Source organism: Larus michahellis, chromosome 6 (assembly GCF_964199755.1).
Source record: "Larus michahellis chromosome 6, bLarMic1.1, whole genome shotgun sequence".
Lineage (NCBI taxonomy): Eukaryota > Metazoa > Chordata > Aves > Charadriiformes > Laridae > Larus > Larus michahellis.
In genome coordinates this window covers 1,004,156-1,030,836 of record NC_133901.1, presented here as the reverse complement: position 1 = coordinate 1,030,836, position 26,681 = coordinate 1,004,156, and the positions used below count along the sequence as shown (strand labels likewise).

Here is a 26,681-nt window from a genome sequence, read left to right as displayed (position 1 = left end):
TACACACTCAAATTTTGAGTATCCAGTTTCAGATTTATAAAGCTTGAGTTTAAGTAGTGCTAAACACTTCCTGTGACTTTTTTCATTACTGTAGTTAGTTCTGAAGTTTGACTTTGAAATTATAGACAGGTTTCTGAAACTCTGAGCCTACGTGACTTTTCTTGACGCTCAGCCAGAAGTGAAAGGCGGAGGCGTTGTGGTACCGGCAGTACCGTGCTCTCTCATGAGACTGTGCGTATTCTCTTCTTATATGAAATACAACTTCTGCTAAAAATCATCTTAATTATCATACTCCTTCCTGAAGGCCAGTAAAGTCTCATTCCCCAGAAGCAGCATATATAACCCCACTTTACTATTTTTACCCCAAAATATAGAGGGGGAAAAAACCCAACCAAACCCCTTTTTGTGATGGTTATTCAAAACCGTCAGTGTACATCAGGGCTAAGCTAAACTAAAGGTGGTGGATCTGCAGGTGAGGAAAGTGTGACTGATGCGCACAAACCAGCGCAGGATGGGCCGGGGGCTCCGGGGGGTCCAGGGAGCGGTGGGGGATCCCTGGGCTGACAGGCCAGGACCCATCCCACCGCCCTCGCGAGGGAGCAGGGCCAGCCCGGAGGCGGTGGCCACATTCAATCAAGAGAGCAGATCACCGCGGTGGCAGGGCTGGAATGAGGTCAGGGTCCGGACCGACAGGTCCACAGCAGGGCAGAGCTGGAGATTGGCATCCCATGGTGTCACTGGGGCGGGATGGGCAGCCCCAGACTGCTGGTGGGAGCCACCAGACCCACGGGCAGGATGTGGGGAGGGTCTAGGTGAGTCTGCTGAGGTCCAGAAAGGTCCATTAGCACCCTCGGGGCCCTGACAGGGTGGGGAGGAGGAGAGCTGTTTGGAGACGGCATGGCATGGCTGGTGGACACACCTGCCCTCCTCCAGAGATCGGCCTGGAGATATGGAGCGAGTTATTGGCACACGTGTGAGCACTTGGTTTAGATAGGAAGGATGGTGGTGCTTGAGACTGAAGATACTCATTCTGAGATGCAGACAGGTCCCACAGCAAATACCAGCTGGCAATGTGATCAATTTACAATTTCTGAAGTGCCAAAAACTTTGCTGTAAACACTTTATTGGAAGGAAGAAGTGGGTTTTGTGGCCAGCTTATTCTGTTTGGCAAATGCTTTTGCTAAACTCTTTTGCTGTATAAAATGCATCTCTGTTAGAAAAAATTGCTTTTACAGCTGTAGTAATGAACAGCCCCAACAGTGTTGAGTAAGTGCAAGTTCATGATTTTGTCTTGATCTGTGAGACCTCCTCATGCCTGCTGACACATCTGAAACCTGTGTTCCTGGCCAACATTGGCAAAGCTCTTCGAGTTTGTCCTCTACAGCCCAAGGTGGCTGTATCAGTTTTAGATGAGGCGCTGGAATTTTTTTTACCTCTCCAAGGTGTCTGTCCTGTCCCTCCAACCTGTCTCTGCCTTGTTTGCGGCGTTTGTGTAACCCAGACACAGCGGAGCCCGGGGCTTTGTCATGGACATCCCTGAGCAAGGGTAACCATCACTCTTGAAGCCACTTCTACAAAGCGGGTTCACAGTTGGAGTCACCCTCCACCGGCAGGGACAAACTCACTGATAGTGGGCAATACGCTGTCACTTACCATTGATGCGCGTGCCGAAATGCTGGGGAGTAGATGGGGAACACTGAATTAAGGCACTCCAGATCATTTTGCCTTTATCCCCGATGAGCTGAGTGGAGGTAAGAGGCTTGAAGAGGAGCCTGTGTAATCACAGCTCACTGCTGCTGGCAGTGGTAAGACCCAGAGGCACCCAAGTTAGGTTTTCAGCATTCAACTTGGCTACAACCCAGCCAACAGACCAGCGAGGAACACCTTGAGGAATATCTGCGTCATAATTTGAGAGTATTATAGGGAATTCTAAGCTAGCTTTATATGAGCTAGCTCAAATACTAGAAAACTTGAGCCCTGGAAATATAAAATATAGATAACACCCTTAGTTATGATGAGTTTACTTCATACCTAAATCCCACCGAGGTTTAGTAACAAAGCTTTTTCACACTTACGTGACTTGTAAAGTCCGAACCAGAGGGTGCTCTCAGAAAACCTCTATCAAATTGAGTAGTTTGTCCACCACGACACAGAAACTGAGGCTCAACCTTTGAGCCTAAGTTTGAACTCCTACCTCCCACTACCTGGAGAACGTCCCATATAGTAGATCTTGAAATATTTTGACAATGAGCTATTAAGCCAAGGGAGGGCGTGTACAGCCATGAACAGAATTTCTCTCTTCCTTTCCCACAAAGATCTCAAACTGCTTTCCAAAGTAACGCACCTCAGTGTGTTTGTGTCACAGTCGTCACGGCAGGGTCCTAGGAGACTACTGTCAGGAGACCTAGATACTAGTCCCTGTCGTTATGCGTTTTATTCTAAGAATTCAGTCTTTCGTTATCCACTCGGTGGTCTTAACTGAGACCCTCCAAAGCAGGAAAAAAAAACATTTCCCAGTAGAATATATTATGAGTGTTTACTAAGAAATGCAAACATTGAGACACGCGTCCTTTTCTGCCTGGCAACAGGGTGAGTGTAAGAATGAAATAGTTGGAAAAGTATATTTTTATGAATCATTAAAGAGTCTGGAGAAAAATTCACATTTTACAAGGATATCCATGTTTATAATACAGAATAGCATAATGATGTCACTGTCCAGGATGAAATAGCAATTAACTGACTAATCTTAACACATTTCCTCACAAACCCCTGTTTTGCAAGACGATGAGTCCTCCAGTTGCCATCAAGACAGGGCCGTTGAAGATGTTTCAAACTTATGAGCCTTGGGTTCAAAATTAACTCTTCCTTTAAAAAAAGAAGAAAGGAAAAAAGGGCATGAACAGCTAGAGTTTTATTCTTCACCCTGGCCAAACTCAGCTTCATGAAGATAAGGGATGGCTTTTAAACACTTCCTATTTCCTCTAGTCTTGGACCGCTTCCCTGAGAAACAAAAGCAGTGCTAGAGAAAGCCACAAGCCAAACATTATGGCTTACAGGCAACACATAATTAAAAAGTTAACAGTGAGGCTGAAAGGGAGGATGAAGTACGGCACTTTTCCCAGCCCGCTGTTGTCCGGGGGCCTTGCAAACTGGGTAGCGCTGACCCTAAACTCTATCGCTTGTGTTTAGCAGGCCAGGCTCTCGCACACAGCCAGGGGATCGTGGAAGCGCAGAGCATCCTTTTGTGGAGCCTGGTGGGGTGCGAAGTCCTCTGTGAGCCCACAGGGGACCCTCCCCCTGCAGCACGGAGCCCCCAGCCCGGCGCTCCGGGGTCCGGCTCGCTGCAGCTCCATGTGCTGGGTAGAGGTTGAAGCTCCACACTGTAAACAAGGCTTTCAAGTGAAAAGAAAAAAAAACAAACCTATAATAGAAAGCTGAGGTTTTACATCAGGATCCAGGTTTTAGCAATTGAGAGAACGGGTAAGAAGAAGAAATAACAAAATAATGCACTATTGTGTAGATCCAGTAAGTGTCTTGGAAATGTCACCTTGTGCACCCTGTAATTTAATCTGATCTTATTTCTGGCGGGGCACAAAAACGAAGCAACAAACTACAGGCAAGGCTTTCCTTTAAAAAGCTCCGTGCATTTTCTAGCTCTTACTTTTTCCCTGAAGACTGGTTGCTGTAGGTGAGAACCCACGTGTGTGTTTAGATGAAGGCCTTGTGACTGAAAATCAGCCACTGATTATCTGTATATAATTGGTGCTTCAGCCAGCGCTTGAATGCCTGTGGAATAAAGATGCCTTGAAGAAGCCCCGTGTCTCTCAGGCAGCTCTTTCTCTCTACGGATTAGAAACAAACCGGGCATTTTTATAGTTAGTGTACATTTTTAATTAGCACCGTAGTTACCTAAGTAAATAACGCATAGATTAAAATAGTCATTTAAAGAAATGACAAAATACGTAATTAAAAGCAAAGCAATGAGTGAGAGGAATTCTCCGCCAGGAAAACGGTGAACTGTGAGGGGCTATTACTAGTCCTTTGCTACACAAACCTACATCCCTGCTCCGCTCTCCTAGGCGCCGCTGTTTTCCTGTTTGGCCCCAAAGGACACCGGTGCTCGCTGGCGGCAGCACAAGACCAGGGCTGTCCCCCCGCCACACTGCTGGTGCCCCAGAGAGGACCCTGGGCCATCCCGTGCCTCCCGAGCACGGCGGCGGCAACCTGGGATGCGGCTGGTGTGCCCAGGGATGTGGCAGGGGAAAAAAGGGTCCAGCCGCCGAGCTGAAAGGTTCTCAAGGGCAGGGATGCTGGAGGCAGCTGCGCCTCGGGCAGCAGTGCCATCCTGCTCGTCTCCTCTCATCACCTCTTCTCATCATATACCATACATACGGCTGTGTGACCTCATCATATGTAGCCACATAGCCAACGCGTTGCCAGCTCCTGCTGAAGAGTGGCCCCAAAACACCGTTTGAGAATAACAGCCTGAATGGCTCACACAAGAACAAGCCCAGGGAGCAACGCCAGCAGCCCCCAAGGCAATTTGATGCGCGCATGTTCAGGCAACGATTCTGTGGTTACCAATGTTTAATTTTATAAACCTAAAAGTAGTACCATCAATTACATAAGAATTACTCATGCACTTATAATTAAAAGCTTGCTGGACCTAACATTTAAGCGCATGCTTTTATGTTTGTGTACACATTTTTATATCAGACAACATTTGTGTCCTCATCTTGCTAACCAAACATCTGAAATCATTGCTCTCACAGAGTATTTCTCCGCTGGAACGCTTGGAGTCTCATCGAGAAAGCCTCGGCGACGGGTTAAACCTAATCTTCGTATCAGAAAATGACTTTTTTATTCAGCAGTTGCTTTTTTTTTTTCTGTATAAACCAGCTGTACAAATTCAGGTGAGGCTTCAGGGCAATATTTTAAAGTAGGATCTCTGAGCTGGGAATCTTAATTCTTAATACAGTTGACCTTTGATTTCAGAAGTTGTGGAGTGTTATTGGCTAATCAATATCTGGCTTGTCTGCTCTGCTTTAATTTTTCTCTTCTGAAAACTATTTACCTCTCAAGGGTGAGATGAAACTTCATAAATGTCTAGTGTGGGCTTTTGAACAATTTAAAAGGTGTGACGTTTTACTAGGCAGAATGCGAGGCAAGGATGTCACTCTGTTGGAATTTTGCTGAATATTGGAAAAGGAATATGGTCGGAGCCTTCTGCCGCACCCAGCAAAATAATTTCATCCTACCAATATACTTTCATCCACTAAAATATATACTTTTTTTTTAAGTGAAAAATATAAACTGCGGGGTTCAAATCACTTGTAAATTGCTTCCAAGTTTTGTCTGGTGAAATAGTATCGTTACAGCAAGATGGAACGGGAAGCGCGGAGCTGCTTTATGTAACATCACCGCAAGCCCCGGGAACAGAGGCTTGCAGAAAGTGCAACTCATGCTTGAATTTGGCAGCGACACAGCGACAAATACACTGGCTCTTCAGAGAAATGGCATACGATGTTTCGCGTGTAGTGGCGAGGACCCTGTTCGACATCTGATGATAATGGAGGAGCAGAATATCAAGCGTATCAGTTAAGCTTCTGGCTTAAGGCCACTCTCCAGGCAACGTGCCATAGCTGTGAAATCACTCTGTTATTTCAGACTTCACATTAGATGAACAGGGCAGCACAAGCTGTTTGAAACTCAGCTTTGATGTATTTAAATGTTTTGAAATAATGCTTAGCATTTATTACAGAGTTTAGCTAACATTAGCTTTCCTAAGTGCCTGATAAAAATAGTCTTATTCCCCACTGCTTTAAGGCTATTTTTCTAATTAAATGCTGATGCTTAAACCATCAGCATTTGCCACAAGAGTCAGTTGTTCAGCCATTGTATCATCTATCTTAAATGATGAATTACATCCTAAATTTCTAACTGAACACTGAAAACTACATTAGCTCTATGGCAGATATGATTTGTGGCTGTATTTCATAATTACGGGGAAACAAATGGGAATGGCAGGAACAGTACTCTGATCTTCACACACAAAAAGGCTGCTCTCTAAGTCAGCGTCAAAGTTGTCATTGACTTCACTGACAACAGCATTTGGTCACAAATACTCAGGTCTTTACTGCTTAAAATAATCTCCTTTAGTTCTTAGCCACACAGGCCCAGAAGCTGCAGCCTGGTGTCGGTGTGCGTAAGTGTCTGAAGCTGAACGCAGTTTTGTTTTCATAAGTAGTAGCTGTTTTCGGAGCAAAACAGAAGATTTCAAAGAGATCACCGCCTGACACCAACACATTTCAACATCCAGCTGTAACCAAAGAGCAGTTTAGCACAACGCTGCCAGGCTCAGGAAAAGAGAAAGGTGCCAAAAGCCTCCCAGCACCTGGGATACCTACACCCTGTGCTGTTGCTTCTTAGGTTTAAATCAGTGGTTATCAGGCCTCTTTTCAGCGCCTTTATTCCAACATGTGCGTGTTTTGCATTTTTTTTAATGGAGGAAAAAAAGATAGAAATAAAGAGGTTGTGAAGCAGCTTCACCTCACTAGAAAAGGGGGGTCTCGGAGGCCGACGGGCGCAGGGACACGGCAGGCTGCGGCTCCTGTATGGGGAGGAGGGAGACCTCCAGCCCCCTGCCCAAGTCCCTGCAGGAGGCCGCTTGGACTGGGGTGGCTCGGGCGAGGGACGGCCCTTGTGGTCCGGAGGCAGCAGCTCCCCGAGTGAAGTGAAGAAAAAAAAACAACTCAAGTGAAGAAATGCGGAACAACACTTCACCCCTCGCTGACCAGGCCTGGGGCGGATCAGGCGCTTCACCCTCATCCTCCATCTCCTCTCCCCCTTTCTTCCATCCCTTCCTCCATCCCCTCTCCCCCCTTCTTCCATCCCTTCACCCCCTTCTTCCACGCTCTCACCCCCTTCCTCTGCCCCTTCTCAGCCCCTCTTCCATCCCCTTTCCCCCCACCACCCTCTCACCGCCTTCTCCCATCCCCTCGTCCCCCCCTTCCCTCTCCTCAACCCCTCCCTTCATCCCCTCACCCTTCTCCATTCCCTCATCCTCTCCCCCTCCTCTTCCCGCCCCTCCGCCCTCAGACGTCACTTCCTGGGGCCGGGCGTTGGCGTGGGGGGTGTCAGCGGCGTCCTGTGATGGCGGCGGCGGGGCGCCGGCAGCCGCGGCGGCCGGGCGCGCGGGGCGGGCTGTGCCGCTCCTAACTCGGCGTCGGGCCCCTGCGCCATGGCGAGGAGCCGCGGCGGGCGGCGAGCCTGAGGCGGCGGCAGCGGAGGGCGCGGCACTGCCGAGGGGGCCCCGCCGCGGGGGCCGCGACCCGCCCCGCCGGGGATGTTGCGGTGGGTCCGGCAGCAGCTGGTAGGTGCCTCCCGTCACCGGGCACCCCCGGGGGCTTCCCCTGCACCCCCGGGCCGGGCGGGCGCTCGCCTCCTCCCGGCCCGGCCCTCCGGGGCGGCCCCGTCCCGCTGCCTCTGCCCGAGGGGAGCGGGGCGGCGGGCGGCTGAGGGGTCGCGGTGTGTGAGGGAGAGTCCTCCCCCCGCCGGGAAGAACGGGGAGGTGTGGGGCTGGGGAGACCCGCAGGATGCGCTTGGAACGCTGTTGTAGGGGTTTTTTTAATTTTAATATTCGGAGGGCTTGGGGTGTTTCGGTTTTGGGTTTTTGGGTTTTGTTTTGTGTTCCTCTTCTTCCCTTGAAATCCTGCTGAGGGAGAGGAAAGTGCCTTCTCTTACCTGTGGCCCCCTTCGGGAAGGGCTCCCCAAACTTCTCTCCACGCAGGAATGACGGTGCCTTTTTCCGTGGAGCGACACTTCGGGGATTTGCTGCTTCTCTTCCTCCTTCACCTTGCGAAATCTCCCAAGGCTTTTTCACCTGGTGTGCGCCGTCTCGCCCATCTCTATTTCCCTGTGCCCCAGAGCTTTGCAGCCCTCCCCGCTGTCTGTGCGTTACGGCTTTCAAAGTGGCGAGAAATGGAAGAAAAACATCCGTGAGATGCTTTTCGGGGGGGAAACCACTTGAAAAAGGCTGCGGAGAGAGGATGTCTGCCTCTGAACAGGCTGCTGTGCTTGTATTACACCGTGCGAGGGAAATAAGGCGGCCGTGGCTGTAACATCTGCGGTGCTATAGCAGGGAAGTACATCAGGTTTGGCTGTTTTGATTTGATTAAAGGGCTTCCTGTGCCCCCTCCAGCAGTATTTCTCATGCCTTTTCTCAAGGGGAGGAATTACTTCTAAATGCTGTATTTACAAACATAGTTTTTCCGTTCATTGGAGTTACCTTGCATCCCAGATGTTGCCCAGGTTAGTACAAGAACTTACATTAGTTAGGTTTTTATATTTTAATGGTTAAAGCTTGCGTCTCACTAATGATTTGTTTAATTTGTTACATCGCTTTTTACAAAAAAAGATAAATTCTTTCTGGTTTTTTTCTTTCCTTTCCTTTCCTTCCCCTACCTTCTTTCCTATGGCCATGGATTTTCCCAGATCTGTGTGTGAAGCACAGAGGTTGCGGTGGTGTTCTCAACGCTGGCTTGACAGTGCTCCCTAGTTTGGTGTGACACCAGGAGTTATTGACCTGGAAGTTAATTGCTCTGTCTGAGCTCTGACTGCACTCTCCTGTTCTGTTACAGTTGTACGGAAGTTTTTTAGAATAAAGCCTGTTTGACATAACATAGCTATCATTTTTTCCCCTTGAAGGTGGCTTGAGGTTTGTGTGTGTGGTTTTTAAAGCAGCGTTCTGTAGGGTTTGGAACTGCATCAGTGCTAGGAGTTCACATATCGAACACAACTGCTTTTCTCTCTGTGAGTACACTGACCACCTTTCCAGAAATATGTTTGCCCTTAATAGAAAGTAAAAACTCAGTGTAATACAATGAGCAGTAAACCTAGAGTAAGAGGTTTTTGTTCTTCTAAAGGAAACTCTTTGATGGGAAAATAACTGCTTAAAACTTGCACTAGTTCTGACAAGGAAGGATTAGTGTTGTAGAAGTAAGGGATAATAAAAAGTCAAGATGCTTGAACAGATGTTTAAACATGGTACTAAGGAAAAAAATACTGGAATGATACATGTTTTGTGTTTACTTTTCTGTAAACCTCCCCGTTTGACGTTAAAGGCTTGGTTGTTTCACAGCTCGTAAAGATGAAAAATAGCCTAAGATAGGTACCACGCTGCATGTTTCTTCCGAGGGACGCTCAGACAACTCATCCCTGTCTGTAATTGTTGGTTTAACGTAGATCCCAGCATACGTTTGCTTCTCCATATGGCCATGATGTTTAGTTTCTAAAAGAACGTCAAAGGGCTGAGAACCTGGGGAAAGATGCTGAGAAAATAATGAGAGCGAGTGAGAAGAGTAGGGTGGCAGAAATAGGGCTGCTCGTACTGTGGATGGCTGTGGAGTTTAAGGAATACTCGGACTATTTGAATCAAAGCGTGGCAAAATCTGTGTCTGATTTATTTCTGATAGGAGAAGAGAAGTGTGTGGGTTTGGATGCCTTTAGAGCGTGTATTTGTACCTGTGCTTGATGTGGCAACAAGTTTTGTGAAAAAGTGTTCCCTTCCATAGAGGAGGGTCGGAACCAGGCAGATATGTGGGAGTGATGTAAGTGGGATGTTGTAGTAGTACAAAAGAAAGACGTTGGTGTGCAGAAATGTTGGAAAGTAGTAAGGGACTGGGGAAAGGGGGAGGGACTGGTACTTTGCTGAAGGTGCTTTTAGGTAGTTATTAAGTACTCTATACGAAACCAACCAGTGTTTTGCAATTTCTTGTTTAAGAGGACAGTATTTCATATACTAATTAACAAGATTGTCTTGAGTGTATATGATCTTGAGAACTTGTGTTCTCGAGAGTTGTAAAAGGGGCATGGAAAATGAAGGGGGCGGTCTTAGAAGTAAGTGATGAGAGGACCTGATATGGAATTCAAGTTATTTCAGCTAAGTTCTTGAAGTGGTGACTTTGCTGTGCTTTAGTCTGTGAAAATCTATGTGTGGCTGTGTAGCCACATAAAGGGGTGATGAGTCCTCTGGGAATGGGAGACATGCTGAGAACGTCGGACTGTATTATGGTCTTACAAGTCCAGAACAGTTTTGGACGAAAGACAAATAACTAAGGTGCTGTTTGTCTTTTCAAGTAGCAGTGGTTTGTTGCGTGACAGAGGATGGTGACAGTAATGCTGTTGCTCAGTCTTCAGTGCCTATGTGGGATTCTCTTGGAAATCATCAGTTTGGTTTGGTGTCTTGGCCTTCAGTGTGCTTTGTTTGCTCAGAATCAATTAACACCACCCTACACGGAGAGTTTATCAGTTTTTCTTCGTCTAATGCTGTCCCATACTAAATGTACTGTGTAGTAAGTCATTAACAGCATGCAACTTTCTAGTTAATAGTATTATATTATATCATTATCAAGTAAATAGTTGGACGTACTTAAGTTTTAGTAATAACAGAATGTAGAGACTAACGGGGTACAATTCACTGCTTTGAGTAAAATGCCCTGATGTTTTTCAAAGATAAGTTTTGAGCCGGAAAGATGCTTGAGTTGTGTTACCTTGAGATCTCAGGAAGACAGCAGGGATGTGGGTTTGAGGGTTGTGTAACACCAGAGGCATAGCCAACTCTGCTTGGAAAAAAGCAACCAGGTAAGCAGCAGTTCATAGGAAGCATCGTTAACATTCAGGAACAGTACACTTTATTTACACTTCCAAATATGATGGGTTAGAGCATGCAGCTGGTCTGTGTATGGCAGAGCGCTGTTGTGGCTTTCCTTGTCAAGCTGTGCAGCGCCAACACCAAGCCAGAGTACCGAGTGGGGTTTGTAGCACTCAGTGGCTTTCTGTACCACTTCCAGTTCGATAGATTTCTAACAGTGCTGATGCCCTGGTGATGTGCAGGAGCTGTTGCAGTGGTATTAACCGAAAGTAATGACAATCTCAGTTGTCTGGCAAGGAGATCTCCAAAAATTGCAATAGAATACCCTTGTGTGGATGATCTTAGCTGCATAATTTTGAACTGTTAGCCCTGTCAAGTGAAGAAGTGTCTCTGCATTTCCCCTCTAGTTGCTGTTACATGGAGTCTGAGCCTTTAGATTTGTTATCTGGCAGTTCAGTGATGTACAAAAGATACTGCATGGAGAAAACCTAAGAGCTACCTGCCTGGTCTCTCTTTTATAAGTGACAGTTCGAGAAGCAGAATAGTGCTGTATTTGGCAGAGTAGCTTCCTACAACTTCAGAACCTGAATGCTGTTGTGCACTGACAACAACAACTCTCACGCTATGCAGAGCGAGGTATCCAGGTGAATGCAACTTTGATATTTTACCGAAGTCAAAGACAAAATGTATAGATTAATTCCTTTGGATTGGTGTCTTTAACTGGAAAACCTAGTTACCAGACTATTTTATTTTGTAGTTATAAGAAGGTTCAGGCTGGGACGGACATCAGGAGTTCAGCTGCTCCAAAAGTTCTACGTGGCCTGCACTGAGAGGTGATTGCAGGGCACGTCTGACTGTTCTGTGTTGATTGTCCCTGTCACACCCCACACACACCCCCAGGACAATATCTGTGGGAGAGTTCTTGTTCATCTTTTGGGTGCGTTCTAATGAAAAGTTTCTTCTCTTCGTAAGGGAAATGTCCTTAAATAGGTCAGCACTGTATTTTTGGGCTGTTCTTCCCTTTCCTTCCAGGTGTTGGTATCTGTTCAGATGTTCTGAGAGGGGCAGATGGCATTCTGTGATAACTGCAGTTGTTGATAACTTGAGTATTGATGCAGTTGTTGATAACTTGAGTATTGATGCAGTTGTGATAACTTGAGTATTGTGTCCGGTTTTGGGCACCTCAATACAAGAGAGATCTCGAGGTGCTGGAGCGAATGCAGAGGAGGGCAATGAAGCTGGTGAAGGGCCTGGAGAATCAATCTGATGAGGAGCGATTGAAGGAGCTGGGACTGTTTAGTTTGAGGAAGAGTCGTCTGAGGGGAGACCTCATCACTCTCTACAACTACTTGAAAGGACACTGTAGAGAGGTTGGTGCTGGTCTCTTCTCACAGGTAATTAGCGATAGAACAAGAGGGAATGGGTTCAACCTGCAGCAGGGTAAGTTTAGGCTGGACATTAGGAAAAAATTCTTCCCAGAAAGAGTGGTCAGACACTGGAATAGGCTGCCCAGGGAGGTGGTGGAGTCACCATCCCTGGATGTGTTTAAGACTCGTTTAGATGTGGGGTTGGGGGATGTGGTGTAGGGGAGAACTTTGTAGAGTGGGGTTGATGGTTGGACTGGATGATCCCAAGGGTCTTTTCCAACCTAAATGATTCTATGATTCTATGTTGGCATTCTGAACAAGGTGGAGAGCATTTGATCTCATTGTTTGTACTGACATGTGTATTATTTTCACTTAATCATTTTATAGAATTGAACCAGTTCAGTTACTTCTTCCCTCTCTCTCCCCATGCCCTCCCCCCCCCCGAAAAATTCCCTGTGTTTTTTGAATGCTGAAAGTACTTTGAGCTAATCCAGTGACCAAGAATCCTAGCTTCTGAAATAATGTTGCTTTTCTGGAGCACAGCTTCCCCCCTCATTTCTTCATCATCACTGAAGCCTTTTCCCCTTTTTGGCTAAAATTAAGTGGGTGTGTGTTATTGTATACTAGAAAACTAAATGTGTATTTGCTCAAAAGTGTTCCTTTGCTTCAGACTGCCCAGCTAATACCTCACATGTTGTCACTGGAGGATCAGCGAGATGCCTGTTAGAACAGCCCAAAGGCTGCACTGCTTTGGTTACAGTAGTTTGAGAGCTGAGGGTTAACGATCCCGCTCTTGTAACTTCACACAGGATAAAGTGTGGCCCTATTTATTTGCTAGATATTCTGTGATGTGATGAACTAGTCCTCCCATTGTCTTTGGGTCTTTTAACCTTATTTTCTTTTTATACTCTGCGGCTGCTGAAGGCTAATGCGTTTGCAGCACAGCGTGTTCCAAAGCCTGCAGAGCCTGGCCCTGGCTTCAGCCAGCTGTCTCTTCCAGGCAGAGACATCCGTTCTGTCCTGTGTGTAATTTCTAAATCTTGTTTTATAAAAATTAAACTCTAAATTTAAAAATCACCTACCAAAACCTAATCAAACCAGTCTTGACACTGCTTCTTTCAGAGACCATTTTAAAAACAGGAAAATCAGGGCTGTCTGATGTGCTGCCTTGCTGTGAGGCTTGGATGTTGACCTGTATCTTGTCCCATTGTTTTTGTGGGTTGTTTTTTTTTTCCTAGCCATGAGCATTTTAAGCAGCAAGTTTTTATTGTGTTAAGCTTCCACTTGTCACACAATACTATGACCGTTTCATTGACTATATGACATTCCTGCACTAACAGGGTCCCGCTCTGCTAATAGCTACTGTCTGTTTATGTTTTCTGTGACTGAGGGAGAAAAATATTATTTTGTTGACAAAGAGCAAAAGCTTTTTGTGTTCTGGTCAGTAGGTGGTATCGGGGGGGATGGTCAGGGTGGATGCCTCTGTTTATTGCTAGGAGGTTGCCTCTGAACTCTCATCAGAAAGTAAAATTCATAATCTAAGGCAAGTAAATATGTGCCGAATTTAATAGCATTCAACATGTGTTTCGGATATCATTGGTATTCGTTTTTCTAGTTTTGGATGGGTTGGCTGAATTCATTAAAACTTCTGTTTGCTTTCTTCTGGGGTGGAGAGATAGGAGTTATTAAAGAAAAATATAATAATGTGTTTAAAGTTAATTAAAAGCATCATGACTTGTGCCTTTCGCTAGTGATCTGTCACCTGTTTTTCTTTATTGTGTTGTGGTGTCCTCAGTAGTTATGACTCTTTTTGTACCTATTTCACTGGCAAAAGGTATCTACAGTATACCTTTAAAAAAAATCCTTTAATTTCTGGCACAAAATCTGTTTATAAGCTAGCAGATAAGAACTGCAGCAAAATAGATCTGACAGAGTGCTACTGTGAATGCAAGGTCATATCTTCCAGCAAAACACAGGTGACTTATTTGCAGATAGACTCTTTGTTTTATACAAACCTCTTTTCAGCTGCTGTTGGGGAAAAAAACACCAAAACCACTTAGCAATAGTACAGACTATGATAGAAAAGATAGAAAGTAGAACCAACAGCTACACTGTGATTTAAAAAAACAAAACTCTGCAATTCCTTGGCCTTCCACATTCTTTGACTTAAGTGGATGGTTTTGTTTTTTTTACTTGTTTACTTTGGGTAAAAATAAGCATGGGAAAGGAGAGCTTTCCTGTAAATGGGCAGGAGAGATAATGATGTAGACAAAAGGCAAACTGTTTGTTTTCACCCTGGAATATTTCAGCAGGGAAAGAAGTTTTATGTGGTTTATAACAAAATATACTTTTTGGTATATGTTGCTACATTTTGTTACTCTGTTACTGTTCCCTTCCGACGTTTTTGAAATAGTTTTTGCAGATAATTACGTACCTGTTTGGAAAAAGAATTGCAACAAAATAGAAAGGAAGCTTAAGATTTCGGGAGCTGTAGGGATAAACTAGTTTGTAGACATGTCTGAACGCAGGACATTAAACTGATGCTTAGATCATAAATCGTGTTTGAAATGGAATTAAAACAGTCGTATTTGATGAATATGAACCCAAACCTGACCATTACAGTTTTACAGAGCAGGCTTTATCAAGGCATGTTAAAAGGAAGACCTCGACAGTTATAGCTATGAACTAAATTCTCTTCCTGTTAAATTTGTTGAGCAACAACTGTCAGAGCAACTGTCAGTATAATTTTGGTACAGATTTTGAAAAAGCCTTAAGATTTATTATTTAGGGATGGTTTTGGGGGAAGAATTTTGGAAAAGTTTTTTTTCATACTGAGGGGATATATGAATTAGACTTGCAGTGCAGGAGCTGGTCAGCCTAAGCAGCTGTTGCCTACTGGGACCAAGCTAAATACTGAAAATAGTAGTTTTCAATATTCATATGGGATAACGGTCATGTGAGTAGCCCAGAACAGGAGCCCTTCATGCTTGTGTGAAATAGTTTTATAAATGACTCTTCAGAGTAGTGGGGTAAACAGCATTTTATTTTAAGATAATAGTGCATGTAGGAATGTATGATTCTTCGGTATTTGTCCTGTCATGGACTTGACAAATTTAGCTTTTGTATATGGTAAAATTGCTAGCTACAAAATTGGAACTGCATTCTAATTTTAAGTGAAAACAAAGTTCATAACCTGTCACAGATTTGAATGCCTTATTTAATATTGAAAAGCAAAGAAAAGTATTTCTGATATAAACTGACTTAAACAAATACAGGGAATGTGCAGAAAGGATACAATTAGGTGTTTTTTAAATTTTTTTTTTTAGATACTATGGTTATGCAAGGTATATGAAGGATTTGTTTGTTGAATGTTTCATTTACTGTACTGGTTCTGTATTTCTTAGTGTGACTTTGTTTAGGAACTGGCATTTCTGTGTGATTGATTATTGCAGAATTTTAGCACTTTCCATGTTCAAAGTACTTCCTATGTTTCGAGCAGCGTTCTTAGAAGTGGCTATTGATTTGAGATCTCAATTCTCATTTTACAAAATATGATGCCCTATAGTTGCCTCCCATTGGGTGTCTAAAGTCGCCCTTCAACTTTGAAAATCTTGCCTGCTCCCCGTTGGTAGGTGTCTGAGAGGGAGGTGGTGCTGCACATGAGGATAAAGAATTGCTGGAGCCCACAGAGGAAAAGTGTTAGTGCTGAAATTAAAACTGTGTGGTCAGAACGTCAAAGACATCATCATTCCCGCTCCTTTAGAGCCATGGGCTGCTTTGGGAATCACAGCAAAAGACCAAACATTTTGGACCATAGCTACTGTCAAGCCTCAACTTCTCTTAGACCTCTTGGAATTTTATCATAATGCATTTCTTAAGGAAAAAAAGTTTAGAGAGCACTGAATGGCCTTGCAAAGTTGTTTGGGAGCCACTAGTCATGTCCTTGAGGCTTGCTTCTTAGAATCGGAATGTTAACTAAATTACTTGCTTTATTAGAGCTGAAGACACATTTATTGTAAAGTCTCTGTCATCTCAGGTGCAGATCGCTTTGCCATGTGTGTGCCTGATTCTTGCCAGAAGACTCTGCAGTCATTTTCCTCTTCTTTAGTGATTTCCTAATTCATTGCTTATTACTCACACATTTTCCCCTCTGCAACAGTATAGACAGCCAATTTTCTTAAAACTTGCCATTGTATCCAAGTCGCGCAGAATGTGTGGTTGGAGGACACTGATAAAATCGGATGTGTCTTGACATCCCACAAATACAGTTTTTTGGTGAGCCGTTAATGGCAGATAAAACTCATGAAGTTCGTTTTGCTTGAGCTGGCATTACTAGTCATGTAAATTTTTTCTTGGTGCGGAGTTTGACTGGCAAAATTACATGTATGTGTACAGATGTTTCGTACTCTTAACAGAATCACCCTTAAAGAGTTAGAGCAAAAGTATCACTGAATCTGTCCATTATTGATAATTTTCATAATCTGTGTGTCTGGGTGTGAAAGGGAGCAGCCTAAAATAAAGCAACAAACGAGGAATGTGTTAAGGCATTTGGATAATTCTAATGATCCTGTAGAAATAATGCGAAGCTTGGAATCCTGTTGAAGACAGTCACAAAAAGGTAGCTGTTATAAAGTGCTAGGTTTGGTTATTATATGATGTCCAGAATGGATTGTGCTTTGTAAATACAGTCGTTTGGATTGTACGGGACGACAAGAAAGCTAGTTCCCTAAATGATGTGAAGTTAGGGTATATCAAAATTAAGCAGTCTACCTAAATCTCTGTTAAAATTCTCCACTACTGAGGGAGACATTTTAAGTAGGGATTTTTCCAAGTTATTTTGGTAGGTATTTTGAGAAAATAAGGTAAAATAAGAACTTGAGCTGTATGTAACTAAGACTTAGCCCCAAGCACCGATATGACTTTTCTAAATACAGTACTAGGCATTTTTTTAACTTGGCAAAAGGAAGGATTATTGCTCCGTGATTTCTCAGGCCTTGTTTCCTCAAGCATTTGTTTTCACAAAATAATGTAGTCTGGTTATAGGTTATTTAGGAGGTTACAACATGATTTGTTACCAGATATTTTAAACAACTGTAGCTATAGTAAGCAGGAAGAGGAAGTTGCATGAATAGTGCATGTCTTTTATTTCTTTACTGCAGTGATATTTAAGAGGAGGAACAATTTGCGTGGCACTATGTAAACCTCAGGGTGCTTCAGCTGATTCACTGCCTCGGTTGTTAGAGCAGCGTTGGAAATTGCTGTGAGAGGCTGTTCCTTCCTTCACGCCAACCTTTGATACGAGAAATGCAGTTTGACTACTGCCCAGTTATATGACTGAAGGGATTATTGGCTGACTGTTTTCAGTACAGATTTACACAAACTTCTGAAAGTGTGCATAGAGTGTGAATAGATCATCTTATCTGACAAAGGGAAAAGTATTCCATGTATATTCAGAAGAAATCCAAAGCGAGAAAATCCATTTCCTCAAAACACCTTTAATCAAAGTATATCTTGGCAGCAGAGTAATAGCAGCTTTTAGGCTGTTTGCCAAAAAATGTGGTGTTCTGTTTCTGCGGCAAGGGTCAGTCAGTCACCTCCCTAGGAAAAAGGCTTCCTGAGATCGAGTTTTCTTCTATTTATTAGTTTTATTAACTACTACCTGATGTCCAAAGGGCTTTTGGGGGAACTACTACTTTCCTTAGCAGTGCTCAGTGTGGTTTTTGAAAGGAGGAAGAGGCTCTAACTGAGACTTCCGTATTTCAAACCCCTTTCACTGAAAACGGGTCACATAGCAGCAGTTCTTTTAGGAAACGTAATTTTTCTTTTTCTCAGCCCAGTTTTCCAGTCCACTTTACGTATGGCTCCATGGGCAGTTCTCCTAGCACAGTGATGGAGGTGGAGGCAAAAAGTAGGAAGGGGTTATTTGGAGGAGAGGTGGCTGTTGAAGGCCATTTCTTTCATGAAAGAAATAGCACAAAATTGCAGTCAAAAATTTCTCCTCAGTTCCCCAGGATATGTTTTCTGTGGTATTTTCAAGGAGCCTATTTATTACGTGGAGGATGATTTTGTCTAACTTTCAGAACACTAACAAAATCACTGGTGAAGAGGTTTAGTAAAAATTACTTTGGCTTTGGTTAGAGTCATTATGAATTTATAAAAAAGGAAAACTACAAACCACTTCTTTCTTTTTTTCCAAAAAGTTATTTTGGTTTTTGCTTTATAAATCAACTTGACTCAGACATCTGTGTGTTGTGTGTAAATGGCATTCATCTACACTATTTTCAAAAACAAACACATCAAATTTATCTGGGTGCAAAATGTCTATTGGAGAAGTGTGTATTGAAGATTAAGTATGAGAGCTGTGTTCCAGGGGTGGATAATGCCTGGTTTATGTTGATAAATCAGCTGAATGGCTGATTTATCAACATAATGAGGATTATGTTGATAATAATAATCAACAATAAATGAGGATTTAATTTGCATCATGAAGGGGGAAATCAGACAGATTTTTTTTTTGTCACTTAATCTTATGGTCAAATTTTATTTTATTTGCAGTTGATTCATTAATACACCTGATTAAGAAGGCTTAAATACCCGTTTTTATAATAAACTCAGCTTTATTTGTTACAAAGTCAATGATCTATGCACTTAGGCTGAAATCACTGCTGGGAAACTAACTTTTGTTGAAAGATATTGGTGACAACTGAATCTTTTTTGCAAGACTCAAAATTTAATTTTGGGATTCTCTGCTCATGCTGTGTAGCTGTAGAGATCCTTTGACAAGGGCGTGTTACCCTAGTTTTGCAGCTGAGTTTGATAACGACATTAGAAAGAGAAAAAACTGTCTAATAAGTGAAATTAGGAAACAGTGTGCTTTCTGCACCTCTTTGCTGACTTGCATACAGATACTATGCAAAATCCCTTTGCTGGGCAGGAATTTGGACTACAGATCCGTTTTGTGTCAGAAGCAGGATCTGTGACCAGCCCCATAGTTACAGAAAAGTTAAAGGCGTTTAAATTCTTGAAGAATTAAGTTCAATGTCTGTGCAGAACTTTCCTTGGAGAGATGTGTAATTAAAATTTCTCTAGACGATCTGCTTGGCTGGGGTCTCACCGGCTAATGATGTGATGACAGGGTTGTTGGGTAACTTCAAATGATCTTTCGTAGTTACAGACAATGAAACTTAGGAAATCTGGGTTCTCTTCCCAGCTCTGACACGTATTTCCTGCTGTGGCTGCCATCAAGTCACTGAGGTTGCGAAGGCGGTGTCCTTTTCCAACCACAGCTCTGACAACGGGAGAGGGCCTCGTCCCCAGCCTGCCCTGCTTGTGCCAGCTCCATAGATCTGCTGACTGCACAGCTTTTCTGCTTTCTCCATCATAAATTTCAACAAAACAGTCTCAAATGTGTGTAGACGGCAACTTTAAATTGTTTTAGTTTAAACTCATGTGGCCTGAGATTCTGATTCGGAAAATAGATTCCTCACTTCAGCGCGGGAATTCTGTTGACAGAAGTGCTCCTGCAGTTAGACTTGAGCTGTATGGAAGTCTTTACTCTTCATAATGAAAATGTCATTAAACTCATCAACTTTCAGGTGCTCAGATAGTGGCCTAAAAAGGGCATAGAAATACTTTGGAAAAAAATCAGTGATACCCTAGCCACTCTGAAATTTTTAATTTATCTGTTAATAACTTTCAGCAAGTGACATGGAGATTAGCATTTATCACCATCAGAAGCCTGCCAGTCGCTTTCTTTGCTTTTTCTGTTTTCGCCCTGCTTTACATCTGTTTGGTTTAGAGTGGAATTTTTTCAGGCTGCAGAGTATGACTTTCCGAAGTGAGCAAGGCTGGCATTTTGTGGGTGCCAGACATTTTCTGAGATAGAAGAGCTGTGTACCTGGTCTCACTAATTAAGCAAGCTTTTTTTCTTGCTTGCAAAACACTTCTATTGTGGCGTTTTCTGGATTGAGTTAGAAATAATGTGTCACTGATGTCAGGTATCCAAAATGCTTCTGCTACAAACATGGTTCTGTCTTTAAATTTTGTGTCAGCATTTAACAGGTACATTTTTTTTTAATTTTACTTTCATACTTGTATGTCTTTTCTTAAAGTTTTGAACAGTTCCTTTCTTTTTGCTTTTGGCATTTCATGTATTTCTTCCAGTCCTTTCCCCTGTCTACTTTTTGTTTCCCTACTCCTCGCTGATCTTTAAACAAGCGTTCGTACCCCAGCATGTGACTACAGCAGCCTTCCACGGCTTGTCATCTAAAGTTTATTCTCCTTCAAATCTCTTTGAAAAATTTCCCGTTTTTTTTTTTTTTTCTCCCTTCTTTCTGCTGGACAGCTTTCTTTCTGAAGCAGAATGTTTCTATAGTAATGATGCCAAATACAAAAATGTATATGTTTGAGAGGATTATGTTCCTGAATGTGAACATACCTAATGCCCCGTGTTAGAGAACTTCAGCGATGAAAGAAAATTCTTGGTTGGTTATACCAGCCATTTTTTATGTAGCTTATTCATCACCCTCGGTAGTTAACTGGTGAAGAAGTATCTTCTGCTGGAGTTTTGTGTAGTGCCAGTTGTTATTTGACAGGAATCAAGGTCTGAGCCTGGTTTCACAAGCAGAGCAGCACAGCAGCAAAGGCACTTTCTGCAGCTTCAGTAGTGGAACTGGCAGTGCCCATTCGACCTCTTTCATCGCTTGTCCTTTCACTTGGCGTCAAAGAACAAGGAGAATTGTGTTTACAGCACAAAGTCGGTTCAAAGATTAGGAATGTCTGATGCTCATGCTGAAACTCACCACTTCCAGCAATCATTGATTCCCTATCGAACAACTTAACAGTTCCAAATTTAATTTCACCTTTGTTCCATGTCTTAAGGCTTTTTGGGTTTTATTGTAGTAATTTTCTTGGCCTGTTACCTGAAGTAGTACTGTTTTACTATCTGTCTTGTTGTCTTTTGCCATCATCTGCTTCTCCATGTCAGAACTCTGGAGGTAGGAAGGGTTTGGGTGAGTCATGTAGCCCCAGGAAAGGCTCAATTAAAGATAGACTGGAGTGACCTAGATATAAGCCCTTGTGTTACAGAGGCATTGCAGCCTTCCCGTGTGACTTCTCTTGGTTTTTAATTATCCTTTTCCATAAGAAAGGAATTTGTGTTTATTTTTCCAATGTCCAAACTAAGTTTTCCTAGCTATAACTTAGGCCGCCTTCTGTTCTTCTTTGTCCTTCAGAGTGTACCCTTTTCTCAGTGGAACGGTCTCTCATACATGGGAAGGTGGGCTAGTATATCCCAAGTTTCCCCTCCTCTAGGCTAAATGACCCTAATTTGTTTGCTCTTTGCTTTTGAGATTGTTCAGCCTTGCATTGGATGTCATGTTCTTAGGATCCCTTGTGGCTCATGCTCCGCTGCCCTGGATGCTGTCCGGTTGGTTGACAGCGCTTCAGCTGTGGCTCCCACTGCTCCTCCATCCTCCTCGGAGCTGAAGGCCGTTTGCTCAATGGGGTGACACCACAGACTCACAGTCAGCCTGGCATCAGCTACAGCCTTTTGATCTTTTTCTAGAGAACTCCCATACGGGCGTTTAATCTCTTTTTGTAGATGCAGTTCATCGTGTCTAACTGCTGTATCTTTCAGTCTTCCATGCGTCTGGTTGGTCAAGATGATTTTCAGTTTTTTCTTGTCCTGTGGTGTTCTTGCAGCCCTGAGCTGGTGCCATCTGCAAACGTAACACCGTATTGCCCTTCCCCTGGCAGGGGCAGTGGCTGAAAATACTGACGGTCAGCCGTGAAACAGGGCTGTGCTTCCACGGGACCTCGCCCAGGGCTTCTGTTCTGGCAGGAAACTTGATGAAGATTTTTGAGTATCCTTTGTTTTTTCTTTTTTTTTAAATGAGTTTGCTTTCAGTGTTGCTACCACTCGTGTAGGGATTGGTGGTAATGGCAGGAAATCGCATTTGAGGTTAGACAAAATGTCCGTTCTCGTAGGTACAACTTCTTTGGAAAAAATAGCGTTGCCTAGTCAGATGCATAAGCTTGTGTTTTTAAATGGGTGAGAATCTTCTCAAAATCCAGTTATCACAGCATACTAGTATGATCTCTTTGTTTTGACCTTTTACTTTTCTCATAATCTGTTTTATTAGGGTTAGCATGAGTGTGGCTGTGAGGTTTTGTAATTTATATGTTTTCACTGCATTTCTGTTTCTTCAAGTTTCACAGGGGTTCAAGTTTGCGTGATAGCAAGCGTTCTCTATCCTTTTAGATACTTAACATTTTTTCTTTCATTTTCCAGAATGAGTACACAACTGCAAAACTACAAATCCTACACACACCCCCCGTACCTAGTTTTTCAAAATTCTCTGGACACAGCAGACTTGAATTTACACTTTAATTTTGTTTCCCATTCAAAAGCCGCTACTCTAGAACTGCTGCTTGATATCTGGATATAATTTCTTCATCACAAAGATAACAACTTTACAAAACAACAGTTAATAAAATAGTCTTTCTTGATAATCTTTTTTTTTTATTTTGTGTTTTAGGGTTTTGACCCACCGCATCAAAGCGATACAAGAACTATTTATATAGCAAATCGTTTTCCCCAGCACGGCCATTATGTTCCTCAGAAGTTTGCGGACAACAGAATCATATCATCCAAGGTAAGGAATCAATTTGTCATGGGAAAACCACTTGATATGTTACTTTAGAAGTTGTGGGCATGTGTGTATTATGTCTAATGGTGCATATACAGTATTCAAAATGAAAGAAGCTCTAAACTTTTTTGAGGAAAAGGCTAGATTGCTTCCTTTGTAGTTCTCCTGCTCTCATCCCTCTTTCCTCAGAACCTGACTAAGTCCAGAACAATTAAGCATGTTGGTCAGAATTTGTAAAGAAAAGTAGGTGTTAACCCAGTGTTGCCTGTGTCTGGATGTGCTGCACAGAACCACTTAAAAGGAAGGATGAAGCTGGTTGCGGGGGTTTCTAAAACAGCCAAATTGTAAGCTAGTACTTTGCCTGAAGTAATCAGCAGTGGACCGCAATTGCAGATTCCCTCCTAGTGTGACCTTGGATTAGAATCAATAGAAGTGAGGGCGGGGATGTGTCTTGGTGCTGTAGCACAGGAGAGAAAGTTACGGCTGCCAGAAAGAGTGGCTGCTCCGCTGCCCAGGGCGCTCCCGGGCGAGTGACGCTGGCCCCGCTTGGTGGGAGAACATTTAAAACTTTGACTGGCAAGGCAATGCGGTTGCTACCCCTACTTCCCTGCTGGCTGTGCTTACAATAAATAAATAAAAAAAAAAAGAAAAGAAAATGGATACAGCAGTTCTGTGTGGGAGTAGGGCAAGACCAGAAAAAAGGTTTGGGGGTGGGAAGGTGGAAAATGAAAAGATTTAGGTTAAGAGAGTTTAATGGGAGTGGAACGGAATTGCTCTTAAAAATTGTTCAGTATGTCATAACTCTTCTTCTCTCTCTCCCTTTCTTCCCTTCAGTATACAGTGTGGAATTTTGTTCCAAAAAACTTATTTGAGCAGTTCAGAAGAGTAGCCAACTTCTATTTTCTGATTATTTTTTTGGTTCAGGTAAGTTGAATAATCAAGAAATTGCAATTTGTGTTGTAAATTCTGCCACTGATTTTTTTGTTCTATGAATTTAAGTTCTCCACTTAAATATTCTGTCTATAAAAACAACACATTTCCAGTTTCTCTGGGAACCTAACATAACTTAAAAAAGAATTACGTCCAAATTTAAGTACTGTCCTTAGGTTTTATCTTCCTGAATGCTAATATTTAAGCGTGCAGCTTCAAAGTCCATTGCACCGCTAGCACAGGGACCCAGTTGCCTGCCTCAAAATACAATTTGAAATCTGATAAATTAGTAACAAAATTCCAGATATGCTTTTTGATTTTTGTGGACATTGGTGGTGTTTGAATAAACCAGGAGTTTTACTCGGTGGGTTTTTAAGTGCTTCCTGGACATTAGTGTGTGGAAATGCAGACATTCGAGTTCACTTGCGTCAAACTGGGTGGGCTGCTTGCTCTTGGTCTGGGCATGGATTAGTGTATATAACATACAAAAATTTACAGCTAGGATTAACAGTTTGTCAGTTTTGAAGGCATCACTTAGTGCTGTTGTTGATACAGTATAGGTCAGAAGTATTACTGTGGCTTTTCATTCATTATAAAATAGAATGTTTTGAAGATGCATAGGCCTCTGCAGTGATTAACCAACATTTACAGTGTGCATCTGAAAAAGATGGTACCTCATTTGACAAAAGACGGGAATAGTGAAGAGTTCATAAGATTTTGTCTGTGATTGTGTGAGATGTCAATAGCAGGACCAGTTCTGCACTTTTTAATCCATTGCCTCCTGTTTCCCTTGCTCTTGTTCTTTTATGTTTAGAAAGAATAACTTTCTAATAGGCTGAAGATTCCTGTGTTGGGAGTTGCTGAAGTCATATAGTTCTAAGTTAGTCCAACAGCATGCGTTGCCCATCCCATCTTCTTAGTTCAGGATATTGACTTCGTCGTTCCTGTGATGGCGTTTCATGGTGTTTCATGCTGTCTGACATACTGTAGCATGAGGAAGCTGGGGGCATGCTGGAGATGGAACAGAAACGTTACTTAAAGTAACCACATACAGTGTTGCATTTTTAAAGCTTTTATTTCTTTTAAATGCAAATTTACCTCTTTAGTTCAATTTTGAGTCACATTCCTGTCAAACTGTTAGACTCCAGTAATATCTAGATGCGATGTCCACGTACAAATATGGATCTAAAGGCAGAACTTCTGCTCGGAGTGTAATCCTGTTCTTCTCTCAGCTCGTGACTCAAGCGGATGCTGTAAATTGTCTGGGAAATGTCTTGTCTGCGTGTCTGTATTATTGGAAACCGAGCAGGAGAAAAGCTGCAGTCATTTTTTGTTCATGTGTTAGAAAGGAATTCTGTTTTTATTCAAATCTCATTTAGAACTTCATTAATATCTAATATTTTTTTCTTTCTATAAGGCAAAGGTGCCTTTAAAAGTTGGTCACCATGGTTATCTTCTCTGTCACGTGAATCTCATGTGACCAAGATGCAGTGTCTGCCATCACCACCTTATTCCACTGGGGCTGACGGAGCTGGGGCAAGTTCTCGTTGTGTGATTTAGATGTGCAGCACAATCCAGTCCACATTGCTCACCTCACGCATGCATGCCAGAGACGTGGTGACAGACCGCATTTTGGTGACATGAGGCTCCACGCCAGTGTGTGATGGATGCGGGTCCAGCTGTGTAGCAGGCAAAGGGCCATGGTGTTCTGGTGAAAGAGGCAAGAGGAGCAGGCTGCTGTGACAATTCCACCAGCTCCATTTTCCAATGTGAGCCTCTCTTGAGAAAAACGGAGAGAGCGTAGATGGCAGAAATGTCCTGGATATTTCTGGCAGATGTGGATATCATGGCAGATATGTCATGGATATCCAGCCAAAAATCAGATGCTTTTGGCATGGGTTTGCTTGGACAACATGCTGCCAAGCTGAAATTGCAGTGCTACTGTTGAAGAGCAGACAATACTGCAGGCTAGAGATAATGTTTGTTGGGTTCCATAAATTGTGTTTCTGTGGAAAAAAGTAAAGAGCTCAATAGCTCATGCATGTGTGTAAGGTGGTGTGATCTGTTTTCTCTCTGAGGTTCTTGGTTCTTAATAGAGTAAACTTCATGTATGATTTTTTTTTTCCTTCTTTAATGGTTCCCAAAGCAATGCCATAAGTCTCAGGTAAAGTGGATCAAATCAGTGTCTGTGGTTTTGAAGAGTCCTTGTGTATATTTTCTTTACAGCACTTGACCATGTTGGGTTTTTTCCTGCAGCAGAGGAGAACCACTAACATCCCCTCCACATCCAGAATTTTAGTCTTTACACTGCACTTTTGGCATGCCAGCAATAATAACACAGACTGTGACAACTGCATGTTAACTTGGGGGAACCAGAAAGGAGCAGTCTAAGAAAGAGTGTTCTCTAATATCTAAAATGTTGGAAATTACTATTTTTAACTTTATTTTCACTTCTGAAGTGGATGTTGTTATACTATACATGGCTGTTAAGCAGTAGATTGAAGAGAGTATTGAAACAGCTTCAAGCAATGCAGATTTCCTTCCTTTGTAATATACTTTTGAATTAATTTTTGTAGGATGAATACGTATCTTCCTTTTACTAAGGACTCTTAAAATTGGCACATATGTTACAAATGTGATTAAGTCTCTTCTATGCCCGAGCACCTTTGTTTGCACCATTGTTGACATGTATTCTAGGTGTCAGGGACCAAGTTTTGCTCCAGAAACACTGCAGAAAGTGCAGCAAAAGTACAGGTTATAATGAGGAGTTTGGGAAATAGTTGCCACCTTGCTTTGTTGGCTTTTGTTTTGGTTTTTGTTTTGTTTTGGGGTTGTTGGTTTGGGTTGGGTTTTTTTGGTTTTTTTTTTTTTTTGGAAAGTACAATTGTAAAAATAAAATTGTGGCTAACTTTTGCATTTTCTTCTCTTTTAGCTCATGATCGATACCCCTACCAGTCCTATTACCAGTGGATTGCCATTATTCTTTGTCATAACTGTGACAGCCATAAAACAGGTAAAGGGGAAATATCTTGTAGCATGAAGTCTTTCTAAGGTAAAGTTACTTAACAAAGTCTGACCAAGGTA

At 42.8% G+C, this 26,681-nt stretch overlaps 1 protein-coding gene across 7 annotated transcripts in view; it reads left to right on the top strand.

Annotated features, from left to right (window-relative positions):
• Positions 1–7,130: 7,130 nt before the first annotated feature.
• Positions 7,131–26,681, top strand: part of ATP11B (ATPase phospholipid transporting 11B (putative)) — a 63,503-nt gene continuing 43,952 nt past the window's right edge. For all 7 annotated transcript variants that reach the window (XR_012587766.1, XM_074593239.1, XM_074593241.1 and 4 more), the window contains exons 1-4: positions 7,131–7,372; positions 22,557–22,673; positions 23,502–23,591; positions 26,530–26,610. Coding sequence is in view for 6 of the 7 variants with exons in the window: in XM_074593239.1 (XP_074449340.1) it covers positions 7,346–7,372; positions 22,557–22,673; positions 23,502–23,591; positions 26,530–26,610 (315 nt within the window). In the remaining variant the exon portion in view is untranslated. The remainder of the gene's footprint in view (positions 7,373–22,556; positions 22,674–23,501; positions 23,592–26,529; positions 26,611–26,681) is intronic.